Below are 20,545 nucleotides of genomic sequence, written 5' to 3'. Positions count from 1 at the left end.
CCTTGCTCTGCAATAGACATTCTTGTGGTACTTACCCCTTCTTTGAGTGTGTTGTTGAGTTTAGGAGGTTTTTTGTTGTTGTTTGCTTTAAAGAAACATAAAGTTATGAGATTTAAGAATCTTCATCGTCTGTCTTATCTTCCTTGTCCTATTCTCAGACACAGGCCTGAGAAAGGAATTTCCTGGGAAAAAAAGTAGCAATACTTACTTTACTATGCTTGCTATCATCAAGATCTGGACACATTTCTGGACCAATTTCTGGACTGTGCAAACTTTCCAGTGCCTTCTGCAAGTGAAAATTTATCTTCACATCTTTCTGACAACAGTGGTCCTCTAGTTTTCTCCTATTTTAACCTCATATAACCACCTCAAGTGTGACTGGGCCTGGACTCTCCTGATAGCCCCTTTACAATGTCTGAGCCCCGAGTTACTCTGGAAGTGATTTGCTTAAGTTGCAGGTTACATCATCATCTCATGTTCTTTGTCTCCTGGAAAATGGCTTCGTGCTTGTTAGATGGTGTTAAATAGATAACCAGATCAGCTTTAGAATATTCTGTAAGAGAGTAATTCAAACATTTGCCACATGGTGGTGACAAAGTAGGTAACATAAAACTCAGCAAGTGATCAGTGAACTCTTAGCAATAGAGTGAACGATTATTGCCTGAGATTACAGATATCTGTGGCACTTCGATAAATGCACTGTGGACAGTGAGAGCTGATCTGATGGAGATATGTACAGCCTAAGGAGACAGGAGCAGTGTGAATATTAGCTTGGGAGGAAAGAGGAGAGATAGTGGTGATGTCACCATGGTGTGTGCAGTGGATTTAGTCTGGAGGGCTTTTCTGCACAAAACTGAAACCCAACAGTATTAAAAGTGTATTTGAACATAATGATTGGAGATTGAGGAATGAATATTGTAGTAAATATGATGTTATCAAACGAATGCCACTGGTAAGCATTATAGAATCCTCTGGCATCTACAATACTCAATTTATTTCTTGCTGTTATACTTTGGGCCCTTTCTGGTAGATCATGAGGCCCACAGTCCATGAGAAGGCTTGGAAAAAGCTAATTTTCTATTTTTATCTGTGTGCTGAGACAGTTTAAAATAGATCACTTAACTACTGGACATGTCCCTCAGGTCAAAGTGTATCCATCATTATCACATGTTTTAGACAAGGTTTCCCTGGTCTAAAGTTCATGCTGAATGAACTCTGTTACACAATTACATGCTGGCAGCCCCTAGGAACAGCCTTTCTCTGCAGCAAGCAAACCCAGGGAAAGGGGATTTGAGCCACCAGTCCTCCTAAAGTGCCCGAGGAGACTTGGAAGCATCACGGAGCTACCACCGGCTTTTGGGTACTATATTGAGGACCTCAAACAGGTGCCTGGGGTGGTCACAAAACCCCAGAAAGAGCATCTCCCAGAGAGCCAGCCCAGGCTGCAGCAGAGAGCAGCAGCCCTTGCCAGAAGCCTCTGAGCAGGGGGCTGTACCAGGACCCCCAGGGCTGGGAGAGAGGGCTCCTCACAGGGCTGCAGAGGAAGTGTTCTGTGCTGCCAGAACAGCTTGGGCAGTGGAGGGGTTGGGTTGCGTGTCGGGGCAAGAGGCTCAGGCAGAAAGCTTTCAGGCAGTATCTTCCCCACCAAACATGACAGTGGGTGTTACCCAAGAGATAGTGTGGCATCCCTGGAGAAGGCAAAACCTTTGTGAATCAACCCACTTTCAGTGAAACCGCACCAATATAACTGTGCTTTCCTGTAAATTCCATTTTGACATGTGTTTCAAAGGTTTTTGTATTACTTCTTACATGTTTTGGGGAAACATACTTTGGCAAATTTCTTTTTATTTCTAGTTCTACAAAGTTAGAATTACAAAACTTGCATTGGTCTCATTTTAACCTCTTACTGGGATTTTGTGTCATTTTTACTAAAACTCCTTAATGCATTATGATAAAAACTCCTAAAGCATTTAACAGTGATAAAATCACAAATTAAGAAACTGCCATGTGGAAAATCAGCTTGCCATTTTGAAATGAGCACCAAAGCCAGAATGGATAAGCATATTCAAGAAACCCACACGGAGTGGCAAAGGTAAACATATATATGTCTGTGTGAGAGCAGGAACCTTTTCTGCTCAATTCTGGTGTCAGTGCTTATGTGTGGCACAAAACTCATTAAAAATTTTAAAAGCAGCAAGAAAAGTGTTTGCCCATTTTTAATGAGGAAAGGAGATCTGTAACTCAATATTTTGTTACAACTACAATGCCTTTAAACTTTCAATCTTGCCCACTTTCTACCACCCAGAAGGGTTAGGGAGCTTGTCTGCTATCTCTTCTCACTGCTGGGGCAGCTGTCAGCAGCATGGATAGCAACACCCACTACACAGGACATAGCTCTTCAGGGCAGCAGGAGAGCTCTGGGGAGCGCTGTGTGCAGGAGCAGGCACCGGCCCAGGCCTAACTTGCTATCAGGAACCTGCACAAACAATTCAGGTTCAGCTGGCACAAGGCTGCACCTCAGCACTGTCTGGCAGGTCTGTTACACACAGGTAACTCTCCATGAAAATTGCTCCACATGAGAATGTATCCCTAAGCAAGAAAAGAGAAGAGGCTTGGGATCTTCACATCTAGAAGATGCACATCTCAGTATCAACAATGTTTTGCTTAGCAAAACATGCCTGTTACTGAACCCCAGGACCATACTGCGACAGCAAGAGGAGATCCCAGCCATCCAGCATCCCACTGCATTATGCCTTGCAGGAGACAATTGTCCCAGGCATAATTTCTGGTCCCCTGCTGAGATCCAACAGCCTGAGTAGCGAAAATGTGATCAGCAGGAGACTAAAACAGTTTCTCACCAGAGTTTAAAACCCCACCGTCTCAACGCAGGTATTTCACCAGCTAGTACAGGAATTCAACAGCCATCTGTCTTTACACACAGCAGGCAGGCAGAGGAAGCTGTGTAAAACACACTTACCACTGCTGTGTGTTTTTTCCATTTAAGCAAAGTTGATTCAGATTGTACTAGCACAACCTGTGCATATTATACACCACAGAAAAAGAGAATATTCTTTGCCTTTTATGGGCTCTGAACACATACAACAGTCCTGTCCTCTTGGGAAACTCCTTTTGCCTTCTTAAACCTCTATTCCATCCAATCCCTTGTGCATTTAATCAGTACGGGGCTTGTTTGTTTGGGTTTTTTTAAAAGAAACGGTGAAAAGATTACATCCTCATTTTAGCAACCAGTTTTTAATAGAAACATATAATACACCTTTTCAAATAAATATTTTATATAGACAAAGAAACACTCACCACACTCAAAGCTATGCAATGTTCCCAAGCTCCAGTTCTGTTTAAGACACTGAAAAAAAACCCCCAAACTAATGATCACACGGGAAGAGTGGAAACAAAGTTTCTAAAGCATGAATAATCAGGCTATTTCTCCTGTGACCTTACAACTCACTTAAACACTGCCGGCCTCAACATGCCAGGCAACTGTGTTCTTAGCCACAGCTACAGACAGGGGCAAGCAGAGACAGTGCACGATCCAACTGCAATCCTGAAGTGCACAGAGGGAGCATACCAGTGTCTCTGGAATCCAAGCTAAGATGGCTTTGGAAATGATTATCTGACAAGATTGTTAGTGTTGAAATGTTGGCACGATGAAGGTAGGTGATTAAGCACCTCTGTCCAGATCTTTTATTTGATTTACTTTACTTTTAGGCTGTACAATGACAATTTGTTTTTAAGTAGAAGCATTAAACCTCAAGGGGAATACATCCAAACTTCAAATGCACACACCTGATTGTGTTGACTTGCTATAGCTATCAAGGAGTAACTTCAATAAATCACTTCAGAAACAGAATGTTTTTGAAGAGGGGAAAAGGGTGAAGGACAGTAAGGATCAGAGCTGAGAAATAGTCTTATGCCTGACCATGTAATAAAGCTTTCAGAACAGAGTGAAGCGGAACTTCAGGCTTTCCTTTCCCCCATATATGACACTCAACAAAAGAAATGGCAAAGAGAAACAACAAACTTGCACCACAGAATTCATTCTCTCCAACTCACAGGAAGATAAGCCTTAGGATTTGTAGCACCAATGGTAGATGAAACATGGTGCAGTTTAGATTCTCTGTTTCTTGAACTCAGAGGAACCCAGGTGAATTGACAAGCCAAAAACCATGAAGTTTTTCACTCTACTCCAATAACAAAGCACCAAAGCAGAATAGAAAAACTTTCCCAAAGAAGAAGCTAACACTGCTTTAGGCCTGATTTCAAATTTATTTTAAAAAAACCCAAACAAACCCCACAGCAGACCTTAAAATATTAGCACATGGGAATAAATTCTTTACTTCTTCCTTTGTTACTTGACCAGGCAGTAGTACAGAGATATAAAAGCCACCAAAGTGTTTCTAAAATTCAGGTTTCTGATGAGGACTTTATTTAATTCCAGATTACCTTGCATTCTTTGCTTGCCTCCATCTAAAAAATGAGCTTAAGTTTCTGTCTGCACAGATTGTGCATTGCTTTGCCATTGCTAAATCAGGAAAAAAATGTGTGAAGCACCTTGCAGATGACCCCACACACTGCCTTTGGCTACCACAGCCCAGGATGATCAACAGATCTAACTCACGTGCCAGATTTAAAAAGCCCCGAATAAATTCAGGCTCCCAGCACAATGCTGGTTTGATCCCATACATAGGGGAATAAAGGACAAATGAGGTTAACTCATCTAATTGCCACCTTATTCCACTAGGTCAGCAATCCTAGACTTGGTTCTCCAGCTTTCTGTGTCAGTAGTGCTCAGGATAGCAAACAAGCAGGATGTGCAGTTACCGTGGTTTCATGCACTCTCACAAGTTTTGGTCACTAAGGGTAGAAGGAAGAGCAAAAGAAAGGAACAAGTGTTCACATTTAGGATTTAGCAAATGATGTTCTGCATGCCAATATGACACATGTGCTCTATTGCTAACATGTAGACATGTGCACAAAGAACCCTCCACCACCATTCTTGGAGACTCTGCACTGCAGAGCACCAGTCTCTCCTAACAGATGGGCTGAATCTGAAAACAGGCAGCACATTTCCAAGCCTCCAGCCTGTCCTCTTACATTTCATTCAACTTTTACATCAGTCATCAAGCCTTCTTGGAGTCGAAATCTGGTAAAGAACACCTTTATCAACCCAAATCCCCTCTGCTCTTGCACTTGGGAAGTTGCCTGGGCAGGCAGTGATTGTCCAAATACCCTCTAATATTTATGAACAACAGTGTCATATCTTCATATTTAGAGACAGGTGCTCTGGTTCTAAAGTGAATTGCAATATCCCTAGATGCTTAAGAAAATAAAAGCCAAAGCTAAGTTTTCTGCAAGACACACTACAGAACAGGATGCACACTTCCAAGCCAGCTTCATAGCTATGCTAACAGAGCTGCGAGGGACCCAATCTACGATAGAGGCACAAGTGAAGAGGGCTGTACCTGGTGCGCACTGTGAGGTCTGAGTAACACAGTAGGAAAGAGTAAGAAGGCACAGAGGATGAAACTCAGGCATACTTAAACACGGATAAGAGAAAAGGATCAGCCAGGAAAATGTCAAGGGTCTGTGTGGAGCCGTAAGGGAACTAAAGGTCACTGCCAAGAACCCATAGGGCTCAAACTTTGGAGAAAGCTTACAGAAATAGCAATCTTTTCTTTCCAAACCAAAACATACTCCACATGCATTCAGCAAGGTTTTAAGGGAAACCTGAAGTGCCTGTTTCCATTACACATTTATGCATTATGAGCCATGGCCCTAAAAGCTACATCTAATGACCACTTCATACTGAGGGTGTTGATCAGGGATTAACAAATAAGGAATAGGAAGCAAGTAAGTCTCTATGACAACTGCATAAAACACCCCAACAAAACCCACTTGAATATTCCTGCTATAGTTAGACCAGCAGCATTTTTTTTTTCAGAGAACAAGTAGAACTTTGGTAGCAATCAATTCTAAAGTGCCTTATGCTTCTTAATTCCTGTGCAAACTCTGCTGTAGAGGCAGAAGGATATTTCAAGAGTGTTAAGGTGCTCAGTCACATAATAACACATAACACAGCAAGGCGGTTCCAGTTACTTTCTCTGGGATCACCCACAGTAGAAAAGTGATGGCAAAGACCATATTTGTAGCTTTTCCTCTGCACTTCATTTCTCTTCCACCCACTACTGCAACATAAGCATCACAAGACAGATCCAGTTTCCCATCAGGGCCTAGTGTTCCCCTGTGAGAATAAAGCATGTGAGGAAGGAGGATCTATATCAGATGTTGGTCACTGTGGTCTTTCTGATCATGCCAGGAAGAAACAGACTGGCAGGTTCTGCCATCACTGTTTTCTCCTCAAATGCTTTTGCTCTAATACTGTCTCATTACATTAAGGTGGCGAGCACAGAGTTATTTTTAAAAGAGGCTCCTCAGCATTGTTACCAGGTTGTGAAAACCCTGCCATTTCCCATGGCAGTCTGCAAGTGCAGTCCTTCTGGAATGCATTGATCAAACAACGCAAAGATCCAATCCTTCCTTTCCTCTACTTGCCAAAAGGCCTAATCCCCTGTGTCAGAAGGCTTTTCTTCCTCCTGGCTGAGGAAGGCTTATTCCTCTGTGGAACTGGGAACTTCTCAGTGCCAGTTGATCACAGCAAACAGGAGGAGTGAAGCTGGTCCTTTCTCATGCAGCTCAGTCAGGACTTCAAGCCCATTTTTTCCATCATCTGTTCATACACCGTCCATGCCATTGCTGCCATCAGAGTGCGCCTGAGGGCTCGGGGCACACCACCTCGGAAAAAGCCAATCAGCCCAAAATCCTGCAACAGGAGATAAACAGCAATTCATCCCAATCTGCCTGGAGGGTTTTAATTTCTCATAGTTTATGACATGGAAGAGCACAGGATGTATTTCTGCTCAGACCCAGAACAGTCTCTGAAAGACAAGAACTTAAATAGCTTTTAGTGTTTAGGAAGAACCTGTAGTATTGCACCTTTGCAGGGCTACCCAGGAAAGCAGAAGAATAGCGAGTGGAAAAAAGAAGGCCAGGATGGAGACAACAGATAGAGAAAGCCAAACTCAAGTCCAACAAAGAGAAGGCAAGAGTGTAATCATTTCCAGACACCACAGGAAAATGATTAGTCTTTGTTTTAGAGCTTCATATTTACAAAAGTCTCTTAGCTATTCTGTAAAAACCAAGACTTCTAAGTAGTGAAGCAAAAAAACATAATGATTTGAGGAAAAAAAAAGGTACACAAAAATACATACACAAATAAACAGATTACTGAATCTGCCAAGATCTGCCCTTATGACAGCAGGAAGGGAAAGGTGGGCTTTGACTACTTCTCCATCCCATTCCTGGCATAAAGACCTGGGCATTTATTTATCTTCTGATGTCTAAAGAGCAAATAATTATTTTGTAGGTGGTTTGTATCTGAAACCAGCATTTCCCACTGCACTCTATAGTTTTGGTCTACCACCCCTTCATCATCTTGAAAATGCTGACACTGACTTGTCCAACCGCAAGAACAGATGAAGCACTGACACTTACTTGTTCACCTCCTCTAAAAGGCAACAACTACCCCAGCATAGCTGTGCTTTGAGCAAGGGGATCAGAATTGAGGATGTGATTGCACATATAAGAAGGGAATTCACCTCACCTTGTAGATAAAGGCAATGGCCTGGCTAGTCCTGTGGTACTTTTGGGGGGACAGCTGCATGTGTGTTTTGATGACATCAGCAGGCTGTGTTGCCAGAGAGGCCAAGATTCCTGCAAAGATCCCACAGCCAAAATTCAGCAAGGGCACGAGCACTGGATCCAGCTGGTCTGCAACAGAGCAAAGGGAACACTCAGACCCCATTCAGGCCAGGAACACTCATGCTGCGTGACAAAGTGAAAGCTATTGAATGATTAAATCAACATCAGAGCCTAAGAGAAGTTAAGATCCATGCAGCTAGATAAACCTTTCAAGGGGAAAAGCGGCTACTAGCCAAAAGTTAGCACTATGGAAAAGCCTCACTTGCTGGGGAAGTGAATTTGAGAGAAAATCAGTAAAGAAAATATTGTACAAATGAGTTCAAATATCAGAGGAGCCTCAGTTTAGTGGAAACTGAGCAGTATGCAAGACAAGTAGAAGCAGCAAGCAGTGCTTACGACACCCTGTCTTATGCATCAGTCCTCATAAAGACAATTGACCAGTTTAGGGCCAGTTCTCCATTTCCACACTGACCTCAGCTATGGGTCTACAGTTCTCCATAGGTAAATGTGAGTGTGTGACCCAAAGCCCCACAGGAGACTAATTTAGCTTCTCAAGTGGAGGGCAACAAGCAGAGCATGCAGGCTGTCAGCTGCAGAGCAAGATCTGAGAAGAGGAATATTTTCCACTCCAGCCTACAACATTCAGCCTCACCTTGAGGTGTCAGGTTTTTGGTCTGTGTGTAGAACATCAGGTAGATGCCAGAGAAGGGTGCATCCCGCAGCAGCGTTGCCGTGAGCCCACTGAACATGCCACGAGCCCCTTCGGTCTGATAGATATCCTTCAGGGCTCCATACACACTCCCATAGCCAAATCTTCCACTCTGCAAGAGTAGAAAAGGGTCAGTCATCCACATGCCAGGCATAGGTCGAGGAGCCCTACACACACCTGAGGATATAATACCTAAACAAATGGCAACACAAAGGACAACCCAAGGCAAAAACTTCATCTACCTCAGCCTTTAAAAGAATCCGTCAGGAAGCTAATATATGAAAGATGCTACACAAACATTGTATACAACTGAAACTTATAAATCTTAGGGTGAGTTCTTGCCTAAATATAATTTCCTGCACAATGTGTGAACTGAGGTGAAATCAGGATGACATTCCTGGCTGTACTGAAGTGGCAGCAACCTTCTCCAGGCAGAAGGATTTACTTTGCATCACAAGGAAGGTGTGTGATGCCATTAACAGGAGACTAATTGGAAAGTCATACCTCATATCGGGTCTTCACTACAGTCACTGGCAACATGCAAATCCCAGAAACTGCACGAGCAGTGGCACCCAGAAAGACAGACTCCAGGGCTGTGGGCGAACGGTCCACAAGAAACTTTTGCTTCATCATGTACAAAGTGCTGAAGTAAATCCCAACCCCAGGAATACATCTTGCAAAGGACTTCAGGAGAAACAGAAGCAGATGAAGAAAGAAAGAGCTTGCATAAGACAAATTATACTACAGAACTTTTCTGAGACTGTTAAACTTGACAGGAAGCTTCGTAGAAGACAAAAATATCACTAAAGTTAACATGTCGAGGAAGGAAGATAACGTAGAAATCATTTATGGCACTGACAGACAAGTGATTCAAATGATGCCAGGATTTAATGCATTCCTCAATGGCAGTTTTCTAGGAACAAGATATTCCAAACCAAAATGAAGTTCCTGTAGTTGCCACACCACAATTGCAAAAGTATTCAAGTGTTCAGCTGCTCAGGACCGTCATAACTAAATCAGTGAAATTTGCATTAACTCCTTAAAATAGGATGTACAGTAAATTCACGAATACAAGCCGCACTGAGTATAAGCCGCATCTCTGGGTGTTGGCAAATATTTCGGTTTTTGTCCATAAATAAGCCGCACCCGAATATAAGCCACTCTGTCGTTCGCAGTGAGGACCCGCGTGCAATTAGTAACAGAACCGCGGGAGGGCGGGGTTTACTGGCTGAGCTAAGGCTGTGCAGGCTCGACCCGCTAGGGGCTGCTGACGGGGCCAGGTGGCCCAGCTCAGTGCTGCCGCTCGGGGCCGGCCGCCGCTGCCACTGGGCTCGGGGCCGGCCGCCGCTGCCACTGGGCTCGGTCACCCTGGGTCGGTGCTGCCCCGCGGTGGCAGGCAGGGACGGAGCTTCCCCCGCTCCTACGGCAGTGGCGGCAGGCGGGGACAGAGCTTTCCCGCGCCCGTGGCGCCGGCGGCGGGCAGGGACGGAGCTTTCCCGCACCCGTGGCGCCAGCGGCAGGCGCAGACAAAGCACCCCGCCTCCTCCCCGGGCCACAGCAATGGCTGCGCGGGGCTCCCGTCGGCTCCCGAGCCGCGGCAATGGCGGCGCGCACTTCCCCCCCACTCCCCGGGCCGCGGCAATGGCGGCGCCCCCCCCCCCCCCCATCCTCCCCGAACCGCAGCAATGGCGGCGCTCCCCCCCCCGCCACGTCCTCCCCTGGGCTGTGGCAGAGGAGGGAAGAAGAGAGCTCTCCCGCCTCTCTCCCCGCCCCCCGTGCTGTCTGCAGGGAGCCAGGGCAACACAGTAACACTGTAACAATTGCCGAATGCCGGCTTTTACTGGCAGGTGCTTGGCTCGGTGCCCTGGCTGGCACGTCTGGGGTTGTAAATGTCAGAAAATTATTCACAGATTAGCCGCCCCCGAGTATTAGCCGCACTTCCGGGTTTCCACCAAAATTTTTGTCAAATTGCTGCGGCTTGTATTCGTGAAATTACTGTAATCTAAATCATGTGATTTCACTCATAATTGTACAAGAGTTGGTTATTTAAATTCAGGCAGGCATAATTAGCAATAAACAGTAAGTTTATTTATCTACTTATTTTTACAAGTCAGAGTTAAACCAGCCACTTACTGCAGAGACACCTTTCCAGAGCCCCAGAATACTCTCAGTACGAACAACCCTAAAGAGCAGCGTTACCATCCCAGCACGACCAGACCTGAAAGAAAGACAAAACAGAAACTGAAGAAATTACCTGCTTCTGCTCCTTGGCAGATGTACTCCACAGCCACCCCTTTCACTCATATCTCTTTGCATTAACTCAGCACCTCCAAGGTGCTCTTCCTCATTTCAGTCTGCTTCTCTTGGTCTTGCTCTTTCCAAGGCTTCTCCATCACCTTCTGTATCTCACAACTTGTAATAACCATTACTATTTTTACTTGCTCATTCCCTTTGCTAGCAGCAGCAGACTGTAGGTTGACTACACCAAGCTGCACACATGAAAAATTATCTGACAACCATACAGGATTTTTTTCAGGCAGAGGATACCCCATGAAACAGCATGGTAGCCACTCCAGCAAACACCAGTCTCTCAGATGAGAACAAATGTTGAGGTTATAAATTATTCCGGTAGCATTCACAACTACACACATTTTTGCTCTTCTGGAGCAAAATAACCCTTTTCTGTAACATAAAAACATACCTTTCCTTTCAGAAAGAACAGTTTCCCAAATTACAACTCTGAACTCTAAGCCTCAGCCAGCAAATAAGGCAGAAGCCTATGGCAGACACATCCCATTCCCTCTCACCCATTCACAGCCGGCTGCAGAGTCTGCAGGCGGGTTTTCAGCAGGTCAAGGGGTTGGAAGAGGAGGGTGGAACAAGTGCCACTGATGGAGCCGCACACAAAGGCCTTTAGGACTGGATGCATCTGGAAGAGGAAGAATAGAACTTCAAATGAGTGTTTAAGTAAGAATGGTACAAAAGGAAATTTCAGCGGATACATCACGTTATAGGAAGGAAAGTGAGCTGACCCCGCATGCTAAGGACAGCTGCTTAGGGCACAAGAAGCTTTTCCAGATCTTTTCTGAGGCTGACCAAGTTTTATTTGTGGTTTTTGGTCCCTCTGCTTTATCTGGGAGAATGTTCCAGAACCTCCTTGAAATTCGATGGTGAGAAAGTTTCCTGAACATCAAATGTACAAGCAGCCACGACAAAGGAAATAGGTGTCCTCTTCCCATCTACTGCTTGCCGCAGTCCCAGCCCCCTGTGCTGGCGGCAGCTGCATCCCTTCCCTCCCCCCGTGCAAACCAGGGTCCCCCCGTGCACACCAGGGTCCCCCCGCTGCCGGGGGCACTGCCGGGGAGCGCTGCCCGGAGCCAAGCCTGGCCCAAACGCGCTCAGAGCACTGCACGGCCTGCTCAGCTCAGGCTGCCTTTCCTATCCACAGCGCCCGCCACCGCCGGCACTTCTTGGGAAATAATGAGGCAGGAGGCACAAAGCCCAGGCAGGGTGAAGATTTTTTGATGTTTCGAGAGAGTTTTTTGTTTTTATAAACACATAACGGTGTTTGCTAATGGAGAACGAGTTTCTGCGCCTCTCGGCGCAGCAGAATCACGGCAGATTAGGAAGCACGGACAAATTAGAAGTAGCGTGGGACACACTCCAAGGATGCAATGGTTGTTTCCCCAACTTCGCCCGGACCCACCGTCACGGGGCTGGCGCTGGCCCCCCGTCCCCCCGCTGCCCCGAGGCCACGGGACACGACGCAGCAGCGTAAGGGGCGCAGCGAGCCGCCCCTCGCCTCCCAGCGGGGCGCAGCCCCCGGCCTCTCCTCGGCAGAGCCTGCGAGGAGGGCCCGGCCCGGCCGTACCTCCGCTTCTCGGCCCGGCATCCCAGCGCCGCCCGCAGCTCCAGAGCGCGGCGGGCGGCGGCGAGGCCCAACCCCAGCCGGCGAGGCCCAGCCCCAAGCCGGCCCCGCTCCGGAGCACCGCCCCGCCTGGCGCTATGCGGCTCCCGTAACTCTTCGCTCGCCGAGGCCTGGCTCTGGTGCAGCGGCCGGGCCGGGTGTACTCGCCCCCAGCCGGCTGTCCTCCAGCAGCCTCTGTCCCCGGACTGCGTGTTGGTCACGGCTTTTGGACGTTCTACAGAGAATCGTAGCACGTTAAGAGATTTAAATGGATCGTAGAAGTTCATCTAGTTCCAGCCTCTCCGCTACGGGGAGGGACATCTCCCGCTAGACCACATTGCTCAAGGCTCCATCCAGTGTGCTTTGAACGCTGTCAGGGGTGGGGCGGGGCATCGACAGCTTCTCTGGACAAGTAGTTCCAGTGCCTCACCGCCCTCACAGAAGAGAAAAAATTTTCCTAATATCTAACCTAAATTTCCTCTCTTTCAATTTATGCCCACTACTCCTGTCCTATAACTGCAATTCCTGATGGAGAGTCCGTCTCTGGCTTCCCTGGAGGCTCCCTTCCATATACTGGAAGGCCGCTATGGGATGTCAACACAACCTTTTCTTCTCCAAACTGAACAGCCCCAGTGCTCTCTGCCTGTCTTCATAGAACAGGTGTTTCAGTCCGCTGATCAACTTTGTGGCCTCATCTGGACTTTATCCAACAGTTCCATGGCCTGAAGTTGGGGGCACCAGAATTGTGGTCAGAACTGTACTCTATTCCGTTCCTGTGTGCTGTATCCAGCATCTGAGCCCCAGCGCGCTCCGTCAGACATGGGCAGTGGGAAGGGTCGGTTTGTAACTGGCAGCTTTTGGGTCTTCCCTCAGTTCACACCTCCCACTTCCGCACAGAACCAGCTTTCTATGGATACCATGTTGTTCAGAAACCTGATACACCCACTGACACGTCCTTACCGCAATTTCTAGTGTCTTCACTTGCTCATCCACATCCTGGGCCCAGAGCAGAGGAAGGCTGGCTTTCCAGAGCATTGAAGAAGTGAGGCACCAAAATCAAGTGTTTTGGTATTAGACCTGTGCCAGCCTTGAGACTGTGGCTTCACTTTGCCTGCAGAGCCAGACACTGCTTATCAACAGCAAAACTGCAGGAACTGGGAGGAGCAAGTTATGGCTTTGGCAAGCTGCTTTTCTAAGAATTGCCTGATTGCCATCCTTGACCAAGTAGGGAATGACACGTCCAGAACGTCACACTCTAGATGTTCCTAGGAGGAACACCCTAAGCCTGTGTGCAGCAGTAGCCATTATGCACAAACCACTTCCTCTTTTGTGCTCACTTTGCCTTGTGGTAGCCCTGGAAGAAAGACAGGCTAGCAAAAGCACTTCGTTACGGATTCCCTCTTCCCTTTGGCAAGCGCCTCTCTTATTAAGCAGTTCCCTCCCTGGGTGAGTGAGTGCCTTTTATTTCATTAACTGACTTTGCTTTCTGACATGACAAAGAAGATCAGCTCATCCCCTTCCCTCCTGGCACTTCTTTCCCTACCTCACGTCTTGCTCCACTACACCAACGCAGGGACAACATGGATCATCACAGGCTGCATGGGAGTCTCTGCTCCACTCCCTGGAGCTCCTCCTTCCCCTCCGTTTTCACTGACTGTGGACTCTGCAGGGCATTTCCCTCACATATTATCACTCTGTCACAACTGCTGTTGCTCAGTGTTTCTGAATCATAGAGGCACTATCAATATCACCAATGGGCTCAGCTTCAGCCAGTGGCACGGCCGTCTTGGACTTGGCTGGAGCTGACTACTACCACCACAGGGGCAGATTCTGGCACCTTCTCACATAAGGCAATTCTGCAGCCCCCTTGCTACCAAAACCTTTCCATGTAAACCTAATGCATCATCACCTGTTATACTATTGATTTTATAAGGAAGCTGTCTGGGATATACGTGTCATTTTTAAAAAGCCCCTTTGACTGTTTCTTTTGGCATGTTTCTGGCTGTTCTGGATGTAGCTGGGTAAGTAGATAATTTAGAGAAGTAAGCTTAGCTCTAGTAATGCCAACAAACTCAAGTTATGTATTTGAAATGTTTCTGTATGGAGTTGGGGATGGCGTGGCTAGATCCTCTCCCTCCATATGTTTGAGTGGCGCAACAGTTGACGTTTTTATAGTTTTCCAAAGCAAAATGGGCTGCAACAATATTGGCCAAATGGCATGCATTCCAAGAAAGAGCACATCCAGCATGATACCCTGCAAACAACAGCAGTGTCCACATTCTTATCTTGCTGTGGAAGCGTTTTCTTTCTTAAAATAAGGAAGAAATTATGAATGAGGAGATGAAACAGCACTGTTGATCACACACATTTCTTCAGGGATGTGCCTCAGTTCTGCCCAGCAGAGGGAGCCGCGTCCCTTCATGTCGCTGTCCTTGCACTCTGATAGCCTGTCATCTCTATTTAGGACATGAAAGAGGAGAGGCACGGAGCTGACGAATTCCCATTTGGTGGACATATCTTTTTCCACATGGAATAATTCCTGGTTGTATACTTTGCTGCTTTAGCAGCAACAGAGTGGTGAATGCCATTTTAAACCTGCATAAGGGCAGTGGAGATCAAGCTTCAACACTGCCAGCAACTGATGTTGTAGACAGGTAGAATTATAAAAGAAAGGCCTCATAAAATCAGGCCTTGCTCTGCTAAATTAATAGCTGGCTTGTCACTTCTTCTAAGGGCACCTAAGTGGTTTGCAAGTTCCCATGTGAAAACAGCCTTGGGAATGAGACTTCATTAACAAACAAACTATTCCTGGGTGAAAAACAACTGCACCTGGGTAAACAATGGATCTGTCCCATGAGAATCAATGAAAAATATGTAAAAAAATTCAAGAATAGAGAGATTTCATGGACAAGTAAAATACCTTTTACTAACCAAGAAAGTAATTGGCAAGAAAGCTATTAACCAATTAAAGTTGCCCATGAGGTCCATAAAAACTATGTAAAATGAGTTGTGTGAATAAAGAGTGGGCTCTTTCTGCATGAAGAAAATGGAGTCTCAGCTGATTTATTACAACTGCCTGTAACATTGCCTGTAACAGAAGAGTTTGTTTCTGGTTTTAATTCCTAGTTTCAGGTATTTTAAGGGTTAAGGCCCAGCAGAGCTTGTCTGTCATGGCTTGACTCACACACAAAAGTTTGCCCAAATGTCACACTGCCTACCACAGCCAAGGAAAGCCATCCACTGCCACACATGCAATAGTTGCAGATTTTCTTGGTTCCCAGAAATTTATCCCTCTGCCTGTGGAGTGATGGTGAGTGAAGGTGGACATCCAAAAGGTTTGAGAAAGACAGCAAGACCCTTCCATATGGGAGTCTCTAGCAGCACTTCTGTGGTCTGATGCCCAATGAGGTGCTGTTCTAAAATGAACAAAAAGGTAATGTGACTTGCCCAAATTTCGATAATGGCATCAAGCTCTGGTGAGGAGCAGCAGTATTTAAGGAGATAACATACACTTCTAATGTTGTCGGTTGCTCAGTAGTGCTGTTCTTTCCCCTGTATCTTATGTTGTGGGGAAGATCAGAGACAGCTGTGGGATGGAAGCTGTGTTGGGTCTGGATGAGGTCACAGTAGGTATGTGGTACAGTAGGTGGAAATTCAGTGCTGTTCAGGGCTTTATTTCAGTGTTAGTCTGTGAGAGCATCCTGCAGCATGTGTGTTCTGGGAAGAAAGATTCAAGTATACTTGGCAGTGTTAAGATTACAGTTGGACTCAATGCTCTGAAATGCCTTTTCCAACCTAAATGTCTATGATTCTATGATCATTTCCCTTAGGTATTCCTGTCTGTGCTTGGATGGGTGCAGGAGGAAGGTGCCTTCCAAGGAAAAATGAAATGTTAAAGCAAACATGGGGCCCTTTGCCATTGCTGGCTATAGGCAGCATTGGACCATCCCTTCAGCCATCTTCACCAAAAGTCCTTGGAGCAGAGAAGAGACAGCACCACGTTGTCTCTCCTAGACACTGGAAGTGCAGAGCAGAGTCAGCAGGTGGGAGAGGGCATGGAGGTGGGAGAGGTGGGAGACAGGAACGCTTCAAAGACGTGCAGGAAATTGCAGATCTCTTCCCCTGAAGAATATAAGAACTCATAATGAAAAGGTTCTGATCATACAGAAGATAAAGCTGACATTTCCGTTCTGTGTGTGTTAAGTACAGAGGCTGAACTCACTGGCTTGAGGTTTCATACATCTTTATTGTAGCATAGGTCACACAGAGGAAAAGCTATTTTAGGACTGCACACTGCTGCAATAAGGATCTTACTGCCACCTGTGACTTGGCATTGCAGCATAAGCTGAGGTAAATACTGTCACCCTATATATACAAAGGTATGCCTGCTTCTTAAAAATATGTGATTAAAAGACAGTTTTTTTGTCCTTTTTCAGACACAGTGTTGGATTATGGAACAGAATTTGACATACCTGCTGGGCAGCAGTGGCTCTGATGACATATTGGTGAGTCACTCCCTGCTGCTCTCCTGCAAGCCAGGACTAGCAGCACATCTTAGGGGTCCAGTTTTCCCTATGGGGGCACAGTACCTATGTAACCTATGTAACATAGGGGCACCCCCTATGTTACCCTATGGGGGTGGAGATGATGGGGATTTAGAAGAAATCTGTGCGATTGTTGTTCTCTAGAGAGAAACCAAAACACAGGGTGAAAATATCTTTAGCTGATGACACTGTGCTTGTGGAAGATGACTGCCCTTGAGGGCAGAGGTAGTGCTCGGAGTGTCCTTTGGAGGACATCCTGACAGGGATGCTGCTATCCATCTTCTTTAATTGTTTTCTGTCACACTGTCCAGTGATGTGGTGGCTACTGCTGGGGGGCAGGTGAGCTGCAAGGGGCTGGTGAGTAGGAAGGGGGCATGTCACTTCTGCTGGTGTATCCCGTTACTGGCACTCAGCTAACTGGAAACAAAGCTTTTAGGAGATGAGTGTTAACATGTCAGTTTCTCCCTGGGCCATGCTCCCTTTCTCCTTTCAGAAGAAAATATAAAATAGGACCCCAAAATCCATACTGGGGCCTCTCAGTCTCCTGGCCATGCCCATGTCATTGCTGGTTTGAAGATGCTCCCTGTCTCTAGCCTCAGTGCCCCACCTGGACTCAGGGATGGGACATGGCCCCATATGGCGCCAGCAGGAGGATGCTGGTAACCTCTACTGCCACAGCTGCATTTTCCTTGATCTCCAGTGCCCCTGTGATGCAAGGATGTCATCCTGGGTCTTGCAGGGGATGGCCAGTCACTTGTGTTCATTCCTCATTTGCATCTTATACCACGGCTGAGGCGCACCTCTTTTGTCCTCATGCAGCTTGGTGTGAGCTGACTCTTGCCCAGTATATCTACTAATGTGGGATTTGGCTCATATGAATTTCATTGTCCTTGAACAGGTGAGTTACACATCACCAACATCTAGCTCCTCTGCAGCCTATGAATATGCCTTCGACTACTCAGAACTACACATCATCTGCTATCCTGAAAGTATTCCAGCATTTGCATCTACCTTATTTCCAGTGCTGTACTCCCTACTCTTTGTGGCAGGCCTTGTGGGAAATGCTTTGGTTGTTTGGATTCTGACAGTCTTCATGAAAATCAAGACCATGACTGACGTGTATCTGCTGAATCTGACTGTCTCCGATCTCCTCTTGGTATTCTCCCTGCCCTTTTTGGTTCAGTACTCCATTGTGAGCCAGTGGACTTTTGGAAATGCACTGTGTAAAATCATCAGCTCAGTTTACTTCATTGGTTTCTACAGCAATGTCTTTTTCATAACCATCATGAGCATCGACAGGTACTTGGCCATAGTCCACTCTCTCCATGTTCAAGGAATTCGGACACGTGCCATTGGGTTTATCACCAGTCTGGTTGTTTGGGCAGTTGCCATTTTAGCATCAATACCAGACTTACTTTTTTTCCAGCAAGTGAATGACAATAACCAGATTAAGTGCCTCCGTCACTATCCTGATGGCAACTATCGCTGGAAGACTTTCAGTAATTTTGAAGTCAACATCTTGGGCTGGCTAATCCCTGTTATTGTCCTAATTTTCTGCTATCACAGCATCTTGAAAAACCTGCAGAAGTGCCATACCAAGAACAAGTACAAAGCAATAAAACTGGTTTTTATTGTTGTCATTGTGTTCTTTCTCTCCTGGACTCCTGTCAACATTGTGCTGTTTTTGGACTCTCTGAGGAACATGTCCATCATTGATGACTGCCAGACACACCAATGGCTAGACCTAGCCACAGAGCTCACTGAGGCACTCTCCTTTGTCCACTGCTGCCTCAACCCGATTATCTATGCTTTTGTGGGTGAGAAGTTCAAGAAGCATCTCCGTGACGCTTTCAAAAAATCTGCATGTTTTCTGTTGAGCTGCAAAGGCTACAGGGCTTACAGTGGGCGCAGCCTGGACAAGCACTCCTCTCTGCACACAAAGTCCTCACAGTTGTCTTCTGTTGGCACTGTCTTCTAGAACTACAAGTCCAAAACTATCATCCTGAACAGGTGACCTAAAATTAAGAAATCCTCAACTGGGCATCCACAGCTATGGGCTGTTTGGGCAACCTTTTAGGACATGAAAAGTGGAAGCAGCTGTTTGTTTTTTATTTTATCGTGATTGCTTTGGGTGTTCCCACTTTTTTTGAGGTTTGGGGGTTTTTTTGGTTTTTTTTAAATCATCCTTCCTTTCCCTAGGCACAACCCCCCTTGCTTGCTTTGTGAAATTACCAGTAGATTCCCACACTGCTAGAGCAGCACAGAGATGTGCCTTAGAAACATATCCTCTCCCCTTCAGACTCAGTACTAAAAAGAGCTTTTTATGTTTCCAACCCCTGGACACTTGGCCACTCCTTCCCCTGTCTCAGCAGAGTGTGTTGGCTTTGTGAGCAGGGATGGAACTGTCAGAAGGAGTGGGAACCTGCTCTTTGGAGGGAAATGGTGCCCAAGATTAAGGTGTCATGCTGGGGCCTGGCTCCCAGTTGACAGATCTTCCAGCCCCAGAAGAGATTAGTAATTGGAGTAATTGGATAAGCAACCAAGAAATAAATGCTGTCCATGTGTTTTGGTAAAATCAATGTTAATATTAATATTGAATTAATATTTAGGTATGATCCAGACTCACCATCTGCTACCAGGGCCTGCAGCTTCTTGGCTGGAAGGATTTTAAGCTGTCACAAATGTTGCTGTGGATGTCAAGGAACAACCCTTACGGGAATCAACAAGTGCTGTAGGAATGGATGGAGAAATTGTTACCAGGAAAGGGGCTGAACAGCAGAAGAAGTAGTGGGTGTGAGCCATCACACATCTCCTTCAGGGGACTTTCTGAACGTTTTTGAACATTTTTAAACCTTTTAAACTGGCAGCTGGTGTGCCAGTGTGGTCAATGCTCTTGAGCAGGTGGGCGGGGTGTGATATTCCAGTTGCTGTTCCAGCTTGGAATTACTGATTTTATATTTGTGAATGGCTACCCATTTTTGTCCAGAGGTATCTATATGTATCTATAGAGGTATGTACATATACATGCGTATCTATACATGCCCATGTGTGTATATATACACAAATACACATATACCTATATGTATACATACATATACTTTTATATGTGCAAATATTGTTAGATAAATGCAATGGTTTTCTTTTTTTTTTCTGAAACTCTTCTATTTGTCCCTACAAGATATAACCGTATTTTAAGATCTATAATAAAAATACTGTGTGCAGTGCAATTGTACAATCCTTAGCCTGAGGAACCTGTTACATCATTATTTGTGTCAACACCTGAATTTTATTCTGTCCCGGACAGATCTACACAACTGATAGTCCTTCCAGCTGCCTCCTCTTCAATTCAGCTGCTGCCTGGCTCCCAGCAGCAGGATCGCTTCCTGGTGCAGCAGTACAGTCTCTACATTTTACGTGCCTTATTGCAAGCCAGGCATTTTTTAAGATGTGCAACCCTCAGGTTCTCTAGAAGGGCTTTCACAAAAATTCAGGGCAAAACCAAAGGGTGGTGGGCAGGAAAATGGCATCAACTGTCTCCCCAGCAGATTCACAGCATGACCCCTCTAAAGCACAATTCACTCAGCTGAAACACAAGAGATGGGAATGATT

General features: G+C 46.0%; 2 protein-coding genes across 5 annotated transcripts; one reads left to right on the top strand and one right to left on the bottom strand.

Moving 5' to 3' along the window:
• Nucleotides 1-3,225: 3,225 nt before the first annotated feature.
• On the bottom strand, nt 3,226-14,385 carry SLC25A38 (solute carrier family 25 member 38). Of its 3 annotated transcripts, none has more exons than XM_033080243.2 (7): nt 13,353-14,385; nt 11,293-11,414; nt 10,619-10,703; nt 8,990-9,169; nt 8,429-8,597; nt 7,679-7,845; nt 3,226-6,838 (listed from the first exon to the last, which is right to left on the bottom strand). In XM_033080243.2, exons 1-7 carry the CDS (start codon nt 13,425-13,427, stop codon nt 6,716-6,718), a joined length of 921 nt encoding a protein of 306 aa, XP_032936134.1. In that variant the 5' UTR covers nt 13,428-14,385; the 3' UTR covers nt 3,226-6,715. The 3 variants fall into 3 exon arrangements, with proteins under 3 accessions (XP_032936134.1, XP_032936142.1, XP_032936126.1); XM_033080251.1 differs by lacking the exon at nt 13,353-14,385 and adding an exon at nt 12,192-12,295; XM_033080235.2 differs by lacking the exon at nt 13,353-14,385 and adding an exon at nt 11,518-12,174.
• Nucleotides 14,386-16,487: 2,102 nt separating this feature from the next.
• LOC117000469 (C-C chemokine receptor type 8-like) lies at nt 16,488-19,922 on the top strand. 2 transcript variants are annotated; one of them, XM_033068121.1, is made up of 4 exons: nt 16,488-16,742; nt 16,829-16,897; nt 17,835-18,946; nt 19,546-19,922. In XM_033068121.1, the coding sequence occupies exons 2-3, from the start codon at nt 16,844-16,846 to the stop codon at nt 18,912-18,914; spliced, it is 1,134 nt and encodes a 377-aa protein (XP_032924012.1). In that variant the 5' UTR covers nt 16,488-16,742; nt 16,829-16,843; the 3' UTR covers nt 18,915-18,946; nt 19,546-19,922. The 2 variants fall into 2 exon arrangements, with proteins under 2 accessions (XP_032924012.1, XP_032924006.1); XM_033068115.1 differs by having other exon boundaries at nt 17,835-19,922.
• The last annotated feature ends 623 nt before the right edge of the window (nt 19,923-20,545 follow it).

This window comes from Catharus ustulatus, chromosome 1 (assembly GCF_009819885.2).
Source record: "Catharus ustulatus isolate bCatUst1 chromosome 1, bCatUst1.pri.v2, whole genome shotgun sequence".
Lineage (NCBI taxonomy): Eukaryota > Metazoa > Chordata > Aves > Passeriformes > Turdidae > Catharus > Catharus ustulatus.
This window is presented reverse-complemented; position numbering and strand designations above follow the sequence as displayed.

Excerpts from the sequence above, each read along its gene's own strand:
- LOC117000469 (XM_033068121.1), top strand. The coding sequence starts at position 16,844 with ATGGAACAGAATTTGACATACCTGCTGGGCAGCAGTGGCTCTGATGAC. Across the intron at positions 16,898-17,834 it reads GTGGCTCTGATGACATATTG|GTGAGTTACACATCACCAAC; the intron begins GTGAGTCACTCC and ends GTCCTTGAACAG.
- SLC25A38 (XM_033080235.2), bottom strand. The coding sequence starts at position 11,724 with ATGGGAAGAGGACACCTATTTCCTTTGTCGTGGCTGCTTGTACATTTG. Across the intron at positions 10,704-11,292 it reads CTGCAGCCGGCTGTGAATGG|GTCTGGTCGTGCTGGGATGG; the intron begins GTGAGAGGGAAT and ends TCTTTCTTTCAG. Across the intron at positions 8,598-8,989 it reads TAGTGAAGACCCGATATGAG|AGTGGAAGATTTGGCTATGG; the intron begins GTATGACTTTCC and ends CTACTCTTGCAG.